The sequence below is a fragment of the Amblyraja radiata genome, chromosome 4, assembly GCF_010909765.2.
Source record: "Amblyraja radiata isolate CabotCenter1 chromosome 4, sAmbRad1.1.pri, whole genome shotgun sequence".
Classification (NCBI taxonomy): domain Eukaryota; kingdom Metazoa; phylum Chordata; class Chondrichthyes; order Rajiformes; family Rajidae; genus Amblyraja; species Amblyraja radiata.
Genome location: NC_045959.1, coordinates 54,898,068 through 54,912,890, shown reverse-complemented (window position 1 = coordinate 54,912,890; position 14,823 = coordinate 54,898,068). Strand labels below are relative to the sequence as shown.

General features: G+C 44.0%; 1 protein-coding gene across 1 annotated transcript in view; it reads right to left on the bottom strand.

Annotated features, from left to right (window-relative positions):
- stk3 (serine/threonine kinase 3) overlaps positions 1–14,209 on the bottom strand; it is a 313,612-nt gene extending 299,403 nt beyond the window's left edge. Inside the window, exon 1 of the mRNA XM_033019460.1 lies at positions 14,081–14,209. Within this exon, the coding sequence (XP_032875351.1) occupies positions 14,081–14,103 (23 nt within the window). The 5' untranslated portion in view covers positions 14,104–14,209. The remainder of the gene's footprint in view (positions 1–14,080) is intronic.
- Between the last annotated feature and the right edge of the window lie 614 nt (positions 14,210–14,823).

Genomic DNA, 14,823 nt, shown 5'->3' with positions numbered 1-14,823 from the left:
CATGGAGCTGGCCGAGTTCGGAGCGGGTGGAGCTGTGGTGGTGAGCTGCTGTGGCCCGACCCCCGGGGATTCGGAGGCTCCGGCCGCGGGTCCGGTGGACGGTGATATCGGGAGCCCGCGGGTCCCTGCTGGGGGACCGCTTTTCGGGGCATCCGCAACGGCGACTTCTCCCGCCCGAGTCGCGGGGTCAAGGAGTACCAGGAGCGGGGCCTGACATCGCCGCCCGGCGCGCGGCTTGGAATGGCTGCGGGACTTTGCTAGCGCCCGCCGGGGGCTCCAACAACAAGACCGGAGCGCGGCCTTGCATCGCCCGGCGCGGCGTTAATGGCCGCGGGACAATTGCCATCGCCCGCCGGGGGCTTTGACTTTGACTCTGACATCAGGAGGGGAATGGGAAGTGCAGGGGAGAGATAAGTTTTTTTTGCCTTCCATCACAGCGAGGAGGAGTTGCGCTGTGATGGATGTCTGTGTAAATTGTGTTGTGTCTTGGGTCTTTTTTTCTTGTGTGTATGACTGTAGAAACAATATTTCATTTGAGCCTCTATGAGGTTCAAGTGACAAATAAATTGTATTGTATTGTATTGTATTGTAGTGCCTAAACATCCTGGATCTAGTACTAAGGCAACCAGAAGTGAACACAATACTCCAAATGTAACCTAATCAAAGTATAAAAGAGGAAACCATGACTTCCCTCTTTTATACTCCTGTCCACCAGTGAAGGCAAGCATGCCATACATCTGCTTTATTATTCTATCCATTTATTGGTATCAGAGATGGTGTATTATTGTCCAGAGAAACCGTGAAAATCTGTTTTGTATGTTTCATAGACATAGACATAGAAAATAGGTGCAGGAGTAGACCATTCGGCCCTTCGAGCCTGCACCGCCATTCAATATGATCATGGCTGATCATCCAACTCCGTATCCTGTACCGCCTTCTCTCCATACCCCCTGATCCCTTTAGCCACAAGAGCCACATCTAACTCCCTCTTAAATATAGCCAATGAACTGGCCTCCTTCTGTGGCAGAGAATTCCACAGATTCACCACTCTCTGTGTGAAAAAAGTTTTTCTCATCTCGGTCCTAAAAGACTTACCCTTATCCTTAAACTGTGACCTCTTGTTCTGGACTTCCCCAACATCGGAAACAATCTTCCTGCATCTAGCCTGTCCAACCCCTTAAGAATTTTGTAAGTTTCTATAAGATCCCCCCTCAATCTTCTAAATTCTAGCAAGTACAAGCCAAGTCTATCCAGTCTTTCTTCATATGAAAGTCCTGACATCCCAGGAATCAGTCTGGTGAACCTTCTCTGCACTCCCTCTATGGCAAGAATGTCTTTCCTCAGATTAGGAGACCAAAACTGTACGCAATACTCCAGGTGTGGTCTCACCAAGACCCTGTACAACTGCAGTAGAACCTCCCTGCTCCTATACTCAAATCCTCTTGCTATGAATGCCAACATACCATTCGCTTTCTTCACTGCCTGCTGCACCTGCATGCCCACTTTCAATGACTGATGTACCATGACACCCAGGTCTCGTTGCATCTCCCCTTTTCCTAATCTGCCACCATTCAGATAACAGTCTATTTTCCTGTTTTTGCCACCAAAGTGGATAGCCTCACATTTATCCACATTATACTGCATCTCCCATGCATTTGCCCACTCACCCAACCTATCCAAGTCACCTTGCAGCCTCCTAGCATCCTCCTCATGTGGTATTAAGAATAAAACAAGATTACAAATAATAAAAATAACTATTTAGTTTTCTTATTATTGGGCTGTAAGCTTCACTGACAGTGAAAATGCTGACTGTTATCGGTGCTAAGAAGCTGCTTGCTGAAAGTACATATTGCCGTGTCTTATCAGTGCTAAGGAGCTGTATGAATTGTTTGCTTGAGCACGTACTGACTATTATCTGTGTTGGGGGGCTGCTCACACACCTCATGTACTACTACTATCAGCGGCATACGAGTTGTGGTCGCACGTACGGCTAGTATTGTGTAGGACACATCTTGCCTGTACCTGGGTATCACCCAAACCACAAAATGATTCACTACTACGATAAACAAAGTTGTACAACAGTTTGTACAAATTGCACGTGTGCGATAACAAATACATAAATTATATTTGTTAATTTAGGTGATTGGATGTTGCTAATAAGCTGTGCCTAATGACAATGCTGATAGGATAAGAATGTGTCGTACCATATTGTAATATTGTATACAGATGCTTAATGACTATATAATCTTTGCTTTTCTGGACTGTTAGTTCTTAGAACTTGCACCTCGGAGCTGCTGGCTTGTGTGGCGAGTGCTAAGAACTCTACAGCGCTGTATTAGAAATTGTTAAGTTGTAACAAGTGTTTGTATTGAATTTTATTAAACTAAAGATTGACTTAAAAGAATCTGAATCCTACTCACAGCTAACACTGCCCCCCAGCTTCGTGTCATCCTCAAACTTGGAGATGTTGCATTCAATTCCCTCGTCCAGATCATTAATATATATTGTTTCCCCTTTCAGTGAGCTAGGGGCTTGCACCACAAGATTCCTCTCTGCATCAAAGCTCCAAAGGGTCCTGCCATTTACTGTATATTTTTCTGTTGTTCAGATGAAATTCCATTACCAATTCTCTGCCTGTATTTCCAAATGACCCATATCATGATATATCCTTTGTAACCCTTCCTCATTATCAATAACTCCAGCAATTTCTGTGTCGACCACAAACTGCAAAAGGATCTTACTATATGCCTATACACTCACAACATTGCAGCTAAATTCTGTTCTAGCTTTATTTACAAGTTTGCAAACGACACTAGCATAGCGGGCCAGATTTTGAACAATGGGGAGGCAGAGTACAGGAAGGAAAAGGAGGATTCAATAACATGGTACCATGGGAACAATTTCTCTCTCCATGTCAACAAGATGAAGGAGCTCGTCATCAACTTCAGGAAACTGGGTGGTGTGCATGCTCCAGGCAGCATCAATGTTGCTGAAGTGGAGATAGTCGATAGCCTCACATTCCTGAGCATAAATATCACCAGCAATTTGTCCTGGTCCAGCCACATCAATGCTGCAGCCAAGAAAGTACAAGGTCTCGACTTCCTCAGCAAACGGAGGAATATCAACAATTCTCGAACGACTCTTACCAATTTCTTCAAGTGCACCGTAGAAAGCATCCTGTTGGGATGCATCACAACTTGGTTTGGCAACTGCTCTGCCCAAGACCAGAAGAAATTGCACAGAATTGTGAATGCGGCCGAGTCCATCATGTAAACCCGCCACAAACTCCATCTATTCTTCTTGCTGCCTCAGCATAGGCGGCCAACAAAATCATGCACCCCTCACACACCAATTATTCCCTCTTTCCCCCCTCCTATCAGGCTTGAAAGCACATACTACCAGATTCAGAAACAGCTTCTTCCTTGGGTTCTGATATTACTAAACAGGCCTCTCATAACCGAAGGGGGCCGTCCCAAGCTCCCAACCTACCTTATTGTGGCCCTTGCACTTTGTTTTAAATCTTCACTTTCTCTGTAGCTGTAATACTGTAATACTATATTCTATGTTCTGGTTATTTTTCTCTTTACACAACCTGTTGTACTTGTGTATGGCATGTGTGCCTAGGGACTGACCACAGATATGAAGTATTCACTTGTGGTTGTTGTGGGTCACTCAAATTTGAAAGGAAAGGAAAGCTGCTAACTTTTAAAATGTAATGCAATTTCACTGATGTATACACACACACATACATTGGGACGACAGATGGCACAATGGGCTAAGTGTTCGGCTGGCAACCGGAAGGTAGCTGGTTCGAATCCCGCTTGGAGTGCATACTGTCGTCGTGTCCTTGGGCAAGGCACTTCACCCACCTTTGCCTGTGTGTGAATGTGTCTGAGTGATTGGTGGTGGTCGGAGGGGCCGTAGGCGCAGATTGGCAGCCACGCTTCCGTCAGTCTGCCCCAGGGCAGCTGTGGCTACAGAAGTAGCTTACCACCACCGAGTGTGACTGAGGAGTGAATGAATAATGCGATGTAAAGCGCCTTGAGTATTAGAAAGGCGCTATATAAATCCCATCCATTATTATTATTATTATACATTAATAAATCACAGGCACCAAAGGGAATTTTAATTACTGATGCTATCTCGACCTGAAGCACTGACTACCCCTTTGCCTCTGCAGATTCCAGCTGGCCCACTGAGTTCCACCAGCAGTTTGTTTTTTGCCCTAGATTCCAATATCTGCAATCTATTGTCTTGCTCCTTTAATTTCAACAACGATGTTTAATCTCAAGAATGCTGTGGTTACAAACTTCATAATGATTCCCTTTGTCTTGTTTTCTGCAGCATGCAGAGTTTTTCATTTTAGTGGTATTTTATTTGGATTGTGATCCTTCTTTAGCTCATAAACTACAACTTAACTGCATGTTAATACAATTTAAAGGGTTTGCAAATGTTGAAAAAGAATCACACTGAAAATTATTTTTAAAATAATTGCTAATTCATAAGTTCTAGGACCAGAATTAGGCCAATCTACTCCACCATTCAATCATGATTGATCTATCTTTCCCTCTCAACCCCATTCTCCTCCTTTCTCCCCATAACCTCTGATACACCTTCTAATCAAGAACCTGTCAATCTCCACCTTAAAAAATATCTATTGACTTGGCCTCCACTGTCGTTTGTGGCAATTAATTTCACAGATTCACCTCCCTCTGTCTAAAGAAATTCCTCCTCATCTCATTTCTAAAGGTACGTCCTTTCATTCTGAGGCTATGACCTCTGGTCCTAGACTCTCCCACTAGTGGAAACATCCTCTTCACATTCAATCTTCCTAGGCCTTTCACTATTCGGTACGTTTCAATGAGGTCCCCTCATCCTTCTAAAGTTCAGCGAGTATAGGCACAGTGCCTTCAAGCGCTCATCATATGTTAATATGATATACTAATGTTACCTTTCCATAATGTTTGTAAATTTCCAAAGTCACTACAAATGATATCTCATTTTTCATTACTCTCTATTAATGTATATTAATAATTTGGTAAATCTTTAGATCATAACAATCAAGGAAATAATGTACATCCACAAGACTATTACTGTACAACATACATAACAACCATTAGAAAATACAGGATTCTTTCATCTCGGTCACTTAGTTGGTTTATATTATTTTGTACTTGAAAGTGATGATGTGACTGAAAATTCACTCACTACTGTTTACCATACTCGAACTGTAATCAGATCAGAAGACATCAAGATGAGCCACAAAGTAATAATCTGAAAGTTAGTCAAATAAGATGCTCAAAACCATTTGATTGTTATCTCATCAAGTGGTTAAAAATCAAGAATGCAAAAAATAATCCAAACATAAAATTTCTGTTGAATGATTTTATATGCATGAATGGTGATTGACTATTTGGTTATGTTGGTTTGGCAAGAGCAACAAAAGAGTTGATGAACTAGCTAGAAAGAATGTTCGCATCAAAGTTTTAGATGAGCCCAAATGCTCAGGAAGGTGGATCAGAGCCCAGCTATAAGTAAATTTTGAAATATTGAATTGTGGAGATGACGAAGTGATGCGTCACAATTTCGCAAGTTGGGAAGTTGGTGCAGAGGCAAATGTTCCAATACGAGCATTTACCTGCAAGTATTTTTTTCAGGTAATCGGCAACAAAGGGTGAAGATTATGTGTACACCATTTAATTGCCAAGATTGCTATCAGTGCCTCAACAAAGCACACAAAATATTTTATTGTGGATAACAAACAAAATAATCTGCTGAATGTAAAGAGTGAAGAAAACTAGAGGTGCTGTGCACAATTCCACACAAAATAGACGATAGTGTCGAGATTCTGCAGAGAAATGACAGCAGAATATTGAAAATGTCGTCAGATATCTGTCACTTTTTCAACGAACAATCCTAAAGTTAAATCAGCTGTTCAATAATGGTCTCTTGAATGTGCGCCAATAATGAATATTTCATGGAGTCGATTGGACCAGCAGTAAATTGGGCATTTCGCACTACATTTATTTACATTAAAAACTCATTATCAAAATGTATCCTGCTTCCTATTCATTCAAATGGAGATGAACAGCTGCGGGACTAGTCCTGGTCAACAAAACAATCAGAATAAATCTAATTTTAAGTGTTTCAAAGAAAACAAAATTATTGTTTTTTTAACATTTAATTTCTAAACTTTTCAAAGTTTTTGAATGCAAGAATCAATCAGAAACATCCATACACATCGACATTTGGTTAATCAAGAGTGAATGGATGTCAGATTATTCTGTTCCAACTTGAATTAATGTGCAGATGATGATTCTATGGAAGACAAAAGTAGAAATATCATTCAAGACAGGGCCATAAAACATAATATGCTGCACATATTTTAGGGGAGTGGGGCACAGTGACGCAGCAGCTTCGATCCTGACTTCATGTGTGGTCAGAACGGAGTTGTACGTTCTCTATGTGACCGCATGGGTTTTCTCCAGGTGCTCTGGATTCTTCCCACATTTCAAAGACGTGCAGGTCTGTAGATTAATTGGCTTCTGTAAATAGTTCCTAGTGAGGAGGATAGAACTAGTGCACAGGTGATCGTCGTTACCGCCTACTCATTGGGCCAAAGAACCTGTTGTCATGCTGTTTCTCTCTAGCGATCTCAGGTGCAATTTCTGCAGGTTGCACATTCTCGCTGTGACAGCATTGGTTTCTCCTGGGTGTGCAGTTTTTCCACACATCATCCCATTCCAAGTAAGAATTTCACTGTTCTGTTTTGGTACATATGACAATTAAATACTCTTGACTTGACTCTTGTCATTTGCCCATCAATTAAAACACATGCCCACAGTCCTTCAACCTCCACCAATGAGAATAACTTCCCTCTATTATCTTTTCAACATTTATCGTGATCTTACCCGCTAGTATTGAGTCTCATCTTAAACTTACTTGCTCCAAAAATACTAGATGAGTTGTAACTCCAAGGGAGAATAGTCCTTTTCTCCTGTTTGCACGTATCAAGTGCCAACATTGTCTTTTATTAATGTCAAGGTTATACGCAATTGCTCATTCAGTCACGGAGCATCTCTGGAGAACATAGATGGGTGACGATTTGGTTCGGGATCCTTCTTCAGACTCCAGACATGCTGCCTGATCACTGGGTAACTCCAGCATTGTGTACGTTTAGTTCCTAAACCAACATCTGCAGTTCCTTGTATCTACATTTTAATGTCAGGATTATCCAACATGTAACAGATCATCACAAAACCTGATAGGCACTCTGCTGATTTACACTGCAACCCAGGCTCAAATTTTGCAGCAACATTGTCTGCATGCTACACCTGTGCAGGTTGCAATCCATGATTATCAACTCTGTCATCAATTGTTAGCCTGTGTGGGCAAGAGGTGGTGGATCAAGTACATTGCCTCGCATAGAATGAAGGCATCAGTTGAGTTTCCAGGACACCAGGCATCAACTTAGATGGTATGTCACCAACGATTCACATTCTGCCTTGATACTGGGGAAGCAGATAGATTTGGTTTCAGGATAGAGCTGAAACGACAAGTGGCACCAAAAAGCAATTTCAGCCAAGACTTCACATGGGAAAGCCTGCAATTCTAGCACAACACTTCCTAGTCTTGTAACTTCTAAGAGAACATAATGAAATCTTCGAAGAGAACAGGGCAAGTATCATGTCTGCTTAATGGACGAAGAATTTTGTGATGAATTTTAGTTCTTAGTCCTTTCGTTCCAAATGAGAAACATTTCTCTACAGTTGGACAAAAACTCTGCAGCAGCCAATTTGTGTTTTGAAAGCTTCTTCAAACGGCAAGCAAATTACGGTGAATCCAAATAACATCCAGATAGTAGAGTTCAATAATGTTGATAAAAAAGTAACAACTGCCCTAATATCAGAACAAACATTCCTGGTCTTTGAAACATGCTTTTCACTTCACGTCAGAGCATTCTAAACCTTGGAGTCACTTCAAACTCTAACTAAACTCCAAAGTACGAACTGTCTTTGTTGCACTAGGGGCTTTGGGCTTTGTATTGTTTCACACTATATTGTCTTTTTTATTATTGAACTTTATTATTAAACTTTGTTTTTGTTTGTTTACTATGTTATCGATGGAGTACTATGTTTACAAGTCTGTTGTGCAAATAAGAATTTCATTGGTGCACATGACAATTAAACACTCTTGGCTTATTCAGGAAACATGATCTCCAGCATTGCCCAGTCCTTCATGGTGTTCTGCAAGTGTTAACCGAGATCTTTGCCCGTCTCTGGTCTCCAATTCAGCTTCAATATTTCTTCAAATCAAAACAATCCAAAATCAGATTATCTGATCATTTATCTTATTCTATTTGTGGAAACTGCCTACGTAGAAAATTTCTTTCAGGTTTGTTGATCACAAAAACTTTTTAAAAACAGGTGCAGATGTACACCAATAGACCCCTCAAGCCTGTCCCACCATTCAAAATCATCACAGCTGAATCTATACTGACCTCAACACTCCTCCTGTGCCAGTTCCTCGTTGCCATCAATACCCTGATCTTTCACAAACATATCTATCTTCACGCTACATTGTTCCAGATCTAACCACCACAGCCCTCTAGTCAAGCGAATTTCAAAGATTTACCAGCAACTTAGAAATTTATAAGCACCTCTGTTTTAAATTTGGCTCTTATTGAGTAATTATGCACACTACTTCAAGATCCTGTTTAAATAGTTACTTCAAAAATACCCCATTAACTGTAAACAAATGCTTGAGTATCAATTTAATATACAAATAAGTTACTTCTCTCTTTTTCCAAAATATTTAATGCACTTTTCCAAACTGATGCAAGTTTCATCCAATATTGAATATCTGGCAGTCAAGAGGAATCATACAGTTTACTACCTTCTGAACCTTCTGAATTTTGTAGTCAGCAGGGCAGTGCTCTGCATATCGCCAACTTGGACAATTTTACATTTTTATCAAACCTGTACGTCTTTGGAGTGTGGGAGGAAACCGAAGATCTCGGAGAAAACCCACGCAGAACACGGGGAGAACGTACAAACTCCATACAGACAGCACCCGTAGTCGGGATCAAACCCAGGTCTCTGGCGCTGCATTTTGCTGTAAGGCAGCAACTCTACCGCTATGCCACCGTGACCGCCCTTCATGTGTACTTTGCTAACAATCTAGATTCTTTAGAGACATAAGAAACTGCTGATGCTGAACTTTAGTATCTTTAGCCTTGGAAAATGACACCACTTTGGGTGACAGGAAGAGGATAAAGTATAATGTTGAACATAATATCACTTCTGGGGACACAAGAGACTGCAGACAATGGAATCTTGCACAACATGCAAATTGTGGAGGAGCTCAGCAGGTTAAACTCTGAAGGGCCAATGGAACGCTATGGGAAATCAGTGACCTAAACCGTTCACAGTTCTCCATAACTGCTACCAACTGTGATTTTTGCCTTTTGATGGCAGACCTGATGTAAAGTTTGACATTAAGTTGTGCTTTAGAACTAGTAGCACCCATCTTTGAGACGCAAGCTCTGTACCAATTGCCTTACTCACCACTGTTCTTGTGAAACCCTTGTTCATATCTTTATTATCTCCAGTCACAAATCCCAAACCAGTTGATTTACTTCATTCTTCACAGAGAAATAACATAAATAGAAACAGGAGAAGGTTGTTCACTCAAACCCTTGTTCTGCCATTCAACAAGATCACAGTTCATCTGGGCATCACTTTATTGTACTAACGCCTATCCGAGAGAATTATCAATTTCTGACTGAGCCTCTATAGTCCACTTGGTGAGGAAATTTATTCTAGTGTCTGTTCTAAATAGCTGACTGTGACATTGGTTCTATAGATGCCAGCTAGTGGAAACATTAGCACTGTATTTGTCCTAAAACAAAATGCCAGAAGAACTCAGCAGACCAGGCAGCGTCTGTAGAGGGAAATGAACGTGCTTCGATTCGGGTCAGGACCCTTCTTCAGACCATACCCAAATTCTCAGGAAAAATAGGATCTTCCGTTTGTATTGTTCCTGACCTAAAATGGTGTCTGTCCATTTCCCTACACAGATACTGTCAGTCTCGCCGCGTCCCTTCAGCACATTGCTTGTTTCTCCAGATCCCAGAATTTGCAGTCTCTTGTGTCTCCATTTGTTCTCTCAGAACATGTGTGTTGCCATGAGATCAACTTCCAAACTTCAGAGAGTACAGGCATGGGCATTCCAATTTCTCTTCCTAAAATAAAGCCACCATCCGAGCAATCAATCTGGTGAACCTTCACCGCACTCTGTCGTTTACAAATGTTTTGACCCAACAACACTTCCACTGAGCACCGGCTATATGAGCTCTGATAGCTATCAGACCTGTGCAGCACAGAAAGAAGCAAGCTCTTTGGCCTACTCTTTGGCATCCACACATTCATCTCCTCCCGCCTAAATTACTGCAACTCCCTTTACACTGGCATCAGCCAATCTTCCCTGTCCCGCCTGCAACTGGTCCAAAACGCCGCAGCGAGACTCCTGACGGGCACCCGAAAAAGAGACCACATCACCCCGATCCTGGCCTCTCTCCACTGGCTCCCTGTGCGGTTCCGTATAAACTTCAAAATACTCTTCCATGTCTACAAAGCCCTCAATGGGCTTGCCCCCACCTACATAAAAAGTCTTCTCAACCACCACTCCACCACCAGGCCCCTCAGATCGGCCGACTTGGGGTTGCTGAATATCCCACTAGTCTAGGCATAAGCTCAGGGGCGACCGCGCCTTTGCGGTTGCAGCCCCTAGGCTGTGGAACAGCATCCCCTTTCTCATCAGAACTGCCCCCTTCATCGACTCTTTTAAGTCAAGACTAAAGACTTATCTATACTCCCAAGCCTTTCCTGACGTCCTCTGAGTGAGGGCTACATGTACTGTATATATGTATGTAGTCTGTTTTTGTTGTGCTATTCTTATAACAAATGTAAAGCACTTTGGCCAACGAGAGTTGTTTTTTAAATGTGCTATCTAAATAAATGTGACTTGACTTGACTTGACTACACTGTGCATGCCAACCAAGTAGGTATTCTGGGCAGCTCACAACTCAGAGGTATGAATCTTGATTTATCTAACTTCAAGTAACCCTTGCTTTGCCTCTCTCCGTCCCTCCGTCACCCTAGTTCTCCGACCAGTTGCACCATTTTCTTGATTAATTTTATTGTTTGTATGCCTCGTTGTCACGTTCCCCTCAGCCAACAATGAACCATTCTACATGTTCCCCTCAGTCAACAATGAAACCATTCTACTTTATCAGCATCTGTTTTGATCTGTCGTTTTCACACCCAACACTTCCGTACCTCTAATTGGGACGACAGATGGCACAATGGGCTAAGTGTTCGGCTGGCAACCGGAAGGTAGCCGGTTCGAATCCCGCTTGGAGTGCATACTGTCGTTGTGTCCTTGGGCAAGACACTTCACCCACCTTTGCCTGTGTGTGAATGTGTGTGAGTGATTGGTGGTGGTCGGAGGGGCCGTAGGCGCAGATTGGCAGCCACGCTTCCGTCAGTCTGCCCCAGGGCAGCTGTGGCTACAGAAGTAGCTTACCACCACCGAGTGTGACTGAGGAGTGAATGAATAATGCGATGTAAAGCGCCTTGAGTATTAGAAAGGCGCTATATAAATCCCATCCATTATTATTATTAATTTCCCTCTCCCCAGACTCAGTCTAAAGAAGGGTTACGTCCCAAAACATCACCCATTCCTTATGTCCAGAGATGTTGTCTGCACTGCTGAGTTACTCCAGATAATTGTGTCTATCTTAGGTATTCTGGGCTTGTTCCATTTGCATGCCTGTATCCCCCTATTTTTTTTTCCTCTGAAATACAAAGTTCTGGTGTAACTCAGCAGGTCATTCAGCATCTGGGAAAGGAATGGACTTGTGACCGGGACCCTTCTTCAGGAATGGAGGTTTGTGGATTATATCCATGCAGGTAAGAGTTGATCTTGGCATCATGACCAGCACAAATATTGTGGGCCAAAGCTTTACGGTTGTATGTTTAATGAAATATGGACCAGTCTAAAGAAGGGTTACGTCCCAAAACATCACCCATTCCTTATGTCCAGAGATGTTGTCTGCACTGCTGAGTTACTCCAGATAATTGTGTCTATCTTAGGTATTCTGGGCTTGTTCCATTTGCATGCCTGTATCCCCCTATTTTTTTTTCCTCTGAAATACAAAGTTCTGGTGTAACTCAGCAGGTCATTCAGCATCTGGGAAAGGAATGGACTTGTGACCGGGACCCTTCTTCAGGAATGGAGGTTTGTGGATTATATGGGGGTGCACATCTCTGAAGATCTTTCCTGGTCCGAGAACACTAACGCAATTATCAAAAAAGCTCATCAGCGCCTCTACTTCCTGAGAAGATTACGGAGAGTCGGATTGTCCAGGAAGACTCTCTCTAACTTCTACAGGTGCACAGTCGAGAGCATGCTGACCGGTTGCATCGTGGCTTGGTTCGGAAATTTGAGCGCCCTGGAGAGGAAAAGACTACAAAAAGTCGTAAACACTGCCCAGTCCATCATCGGCTCTGACCTTCCTTCCATCGAGGGGATTTATCGCAGTCGCTGCCTCAAAAAGGCTGGCAGTATCATCAAAGACCCTCACCATCCTGGCCACACACTCATCTCCCTGCTACCTTCAGGTAGAAGGTACAGGAGCCTGAAGACTGCAACAACCAGGTTCAGGAATAGCTACTTCCCCTCAGCCGTCAGGCTATTAAACCTGGCTCGGACAAAACTCTGATTATTAGCAACCACTTTCTGTTATTTGCACTACCAGTTTATTTATTCATGTGTGTATATATTTATATCATGGTATATGGACACATTTATCTGTTTTGTAGTAAATGCCTACTATTTTTCTGTGTGCTTAAGCAAAGCAAGAATTTCATTGTCCTATACAGGGACACATGACAATAAACTCACTTGAACTTGAACTTGAACTTGGATGGGGCATCTTGGTCGGCATGGATAAGTTGGGCTGAAGGGCCAGTTTCCATGCTGTATGACTCCATGACAAGAGCAGCGAGGAATAAAAAACAAACACAGCCCCATGTCTGAGGAAGGGTGCGCTGGCTCTGGAGAGGGTCCCACAGAAGGTTTACGAGAATTATCCCAGGAATGAGCGTGTTATCATATGTTGAACCTTTGACAGCACTGGGCCTGTACTCGCTGGAGTTTAGAAGGGTGAGGGGAGACCTAATTGAAACTTACCAACAAGTGAAAGGCCGGGATAGAGTGGATATGAAGAGGATGTTTCCACTATGGGAGAGTCGAAGACCAGAGACCATAGTCTCACAATAATTGCACATACCTTAAGAAAGAAGGTACACAAAAATGCTGGAGAAACTCAGCGGGTGCAGCAGCATCTATGGAGCGAAGGAAATAGGTGACGTTTCGGGCCGAAACCCTTCTTCAGTCTGAAGAAGGGTTTCGACCCGAAACGTCACCTATTTCCTTCGCTCCATAGATGCTGCTGCACCCAGAGTTTCTCCAGCATTTTTGTGTACCTTCGATCTTCCAGCATCTGCAGTTCCTTCTTGAACCCTTAAGAAAGTAGATGAGGAGGGTGGTGAATCTGTCGGATTCGTTGCCACAGAAAGCTTTGGAGGCCAAAACATTGGGTATTTTTTAAAGTGGAGATATATAGATTCTTGCTTTGTAAGGATGTCAAAGGTTATGGGGAGAAGGCAGGAGAGTGGGGTTGAGGGAAGGATAGATCAGCTGTGATTGAATGGCGTAGACATGATGACCGAATGGCCTAATTCTGTTCCTAGAACTCATGCATTTATGAATTGGGGCATCTGCCGGCATGTTCGAGTTGGGCCGAAGGTGTACTGTACGACTCCATGACAAGATCAGCGAGGAATAAAAGGCAAATACGGAAATAAACTTGTGATGAGACCCGAAACCGCAGGATTGCCGGAATTCACGGCAGGTTTCACCTTCCTTGCACACAGCCGCCAGCTTCCTCGGGATCGCCCCTCCTCCCGCCGCCGCCCCGTCACCCCTCCCCTCCCTCCATAGGGGAGGTCACTACCTTTTCGGCGCCGGCGGCTCCATGGCTGCTGAGAACCCGGTGGGCCCGGGCAACGGCCACTTTCACAGCCGCGTCCTCACGCCGCCGCCACCGCCACCGCCCGGCCAGCTCGTACGTCACCACGCTACCCGGCCCGCTCGCACGTCGCCACGCCGCCACCATCCGGACCCGCCCATCCGTCACCACGCCGTCGCCACCCGCATGTACGTCAACACGCCGTCGCCACCCGCATGTACGTCACCACGCCGCCCGGCCCGCACGCCCGCACGTCGCCCGGCGCCGCCATCGCTCGCCCCCCCTTCCGTCCCATTGGCTCACAAGCTGCCTGTGCGCCGCTTTCCAATGGCTGCCGGGCCTGTCAATCTCGTCTCAGCTGCGCGTCGTATGCCCGCCCCCTTCCATCCCATTGGCTGGGAAGCTACCGTTGTGCGTCGTTCATTGGTGTTGTGGGCTGTCAATCAATTCGCAGACGTCACAGCTCTGGACCGCCCAACTTTCATTCCATTGGCTCTAAAGCTGCCCTTGCACCAACTTTCATTGGCTGCCGGGCACGTCAATCACATCCCCAGCTGGACTGAGGGGGCGGTGACCAAAGATACATAGAAACATAGAAATTAGGTGCAGGAGTAGGCCATTCGGCCCTTCGAGCCTGCACCGCCATTCAATATGATCATGGCTGATCATCCAACTCAGTATCCCGTACCTGCCTTCTCTCCATACCCTCTGATCCCCTTAGCCACAAG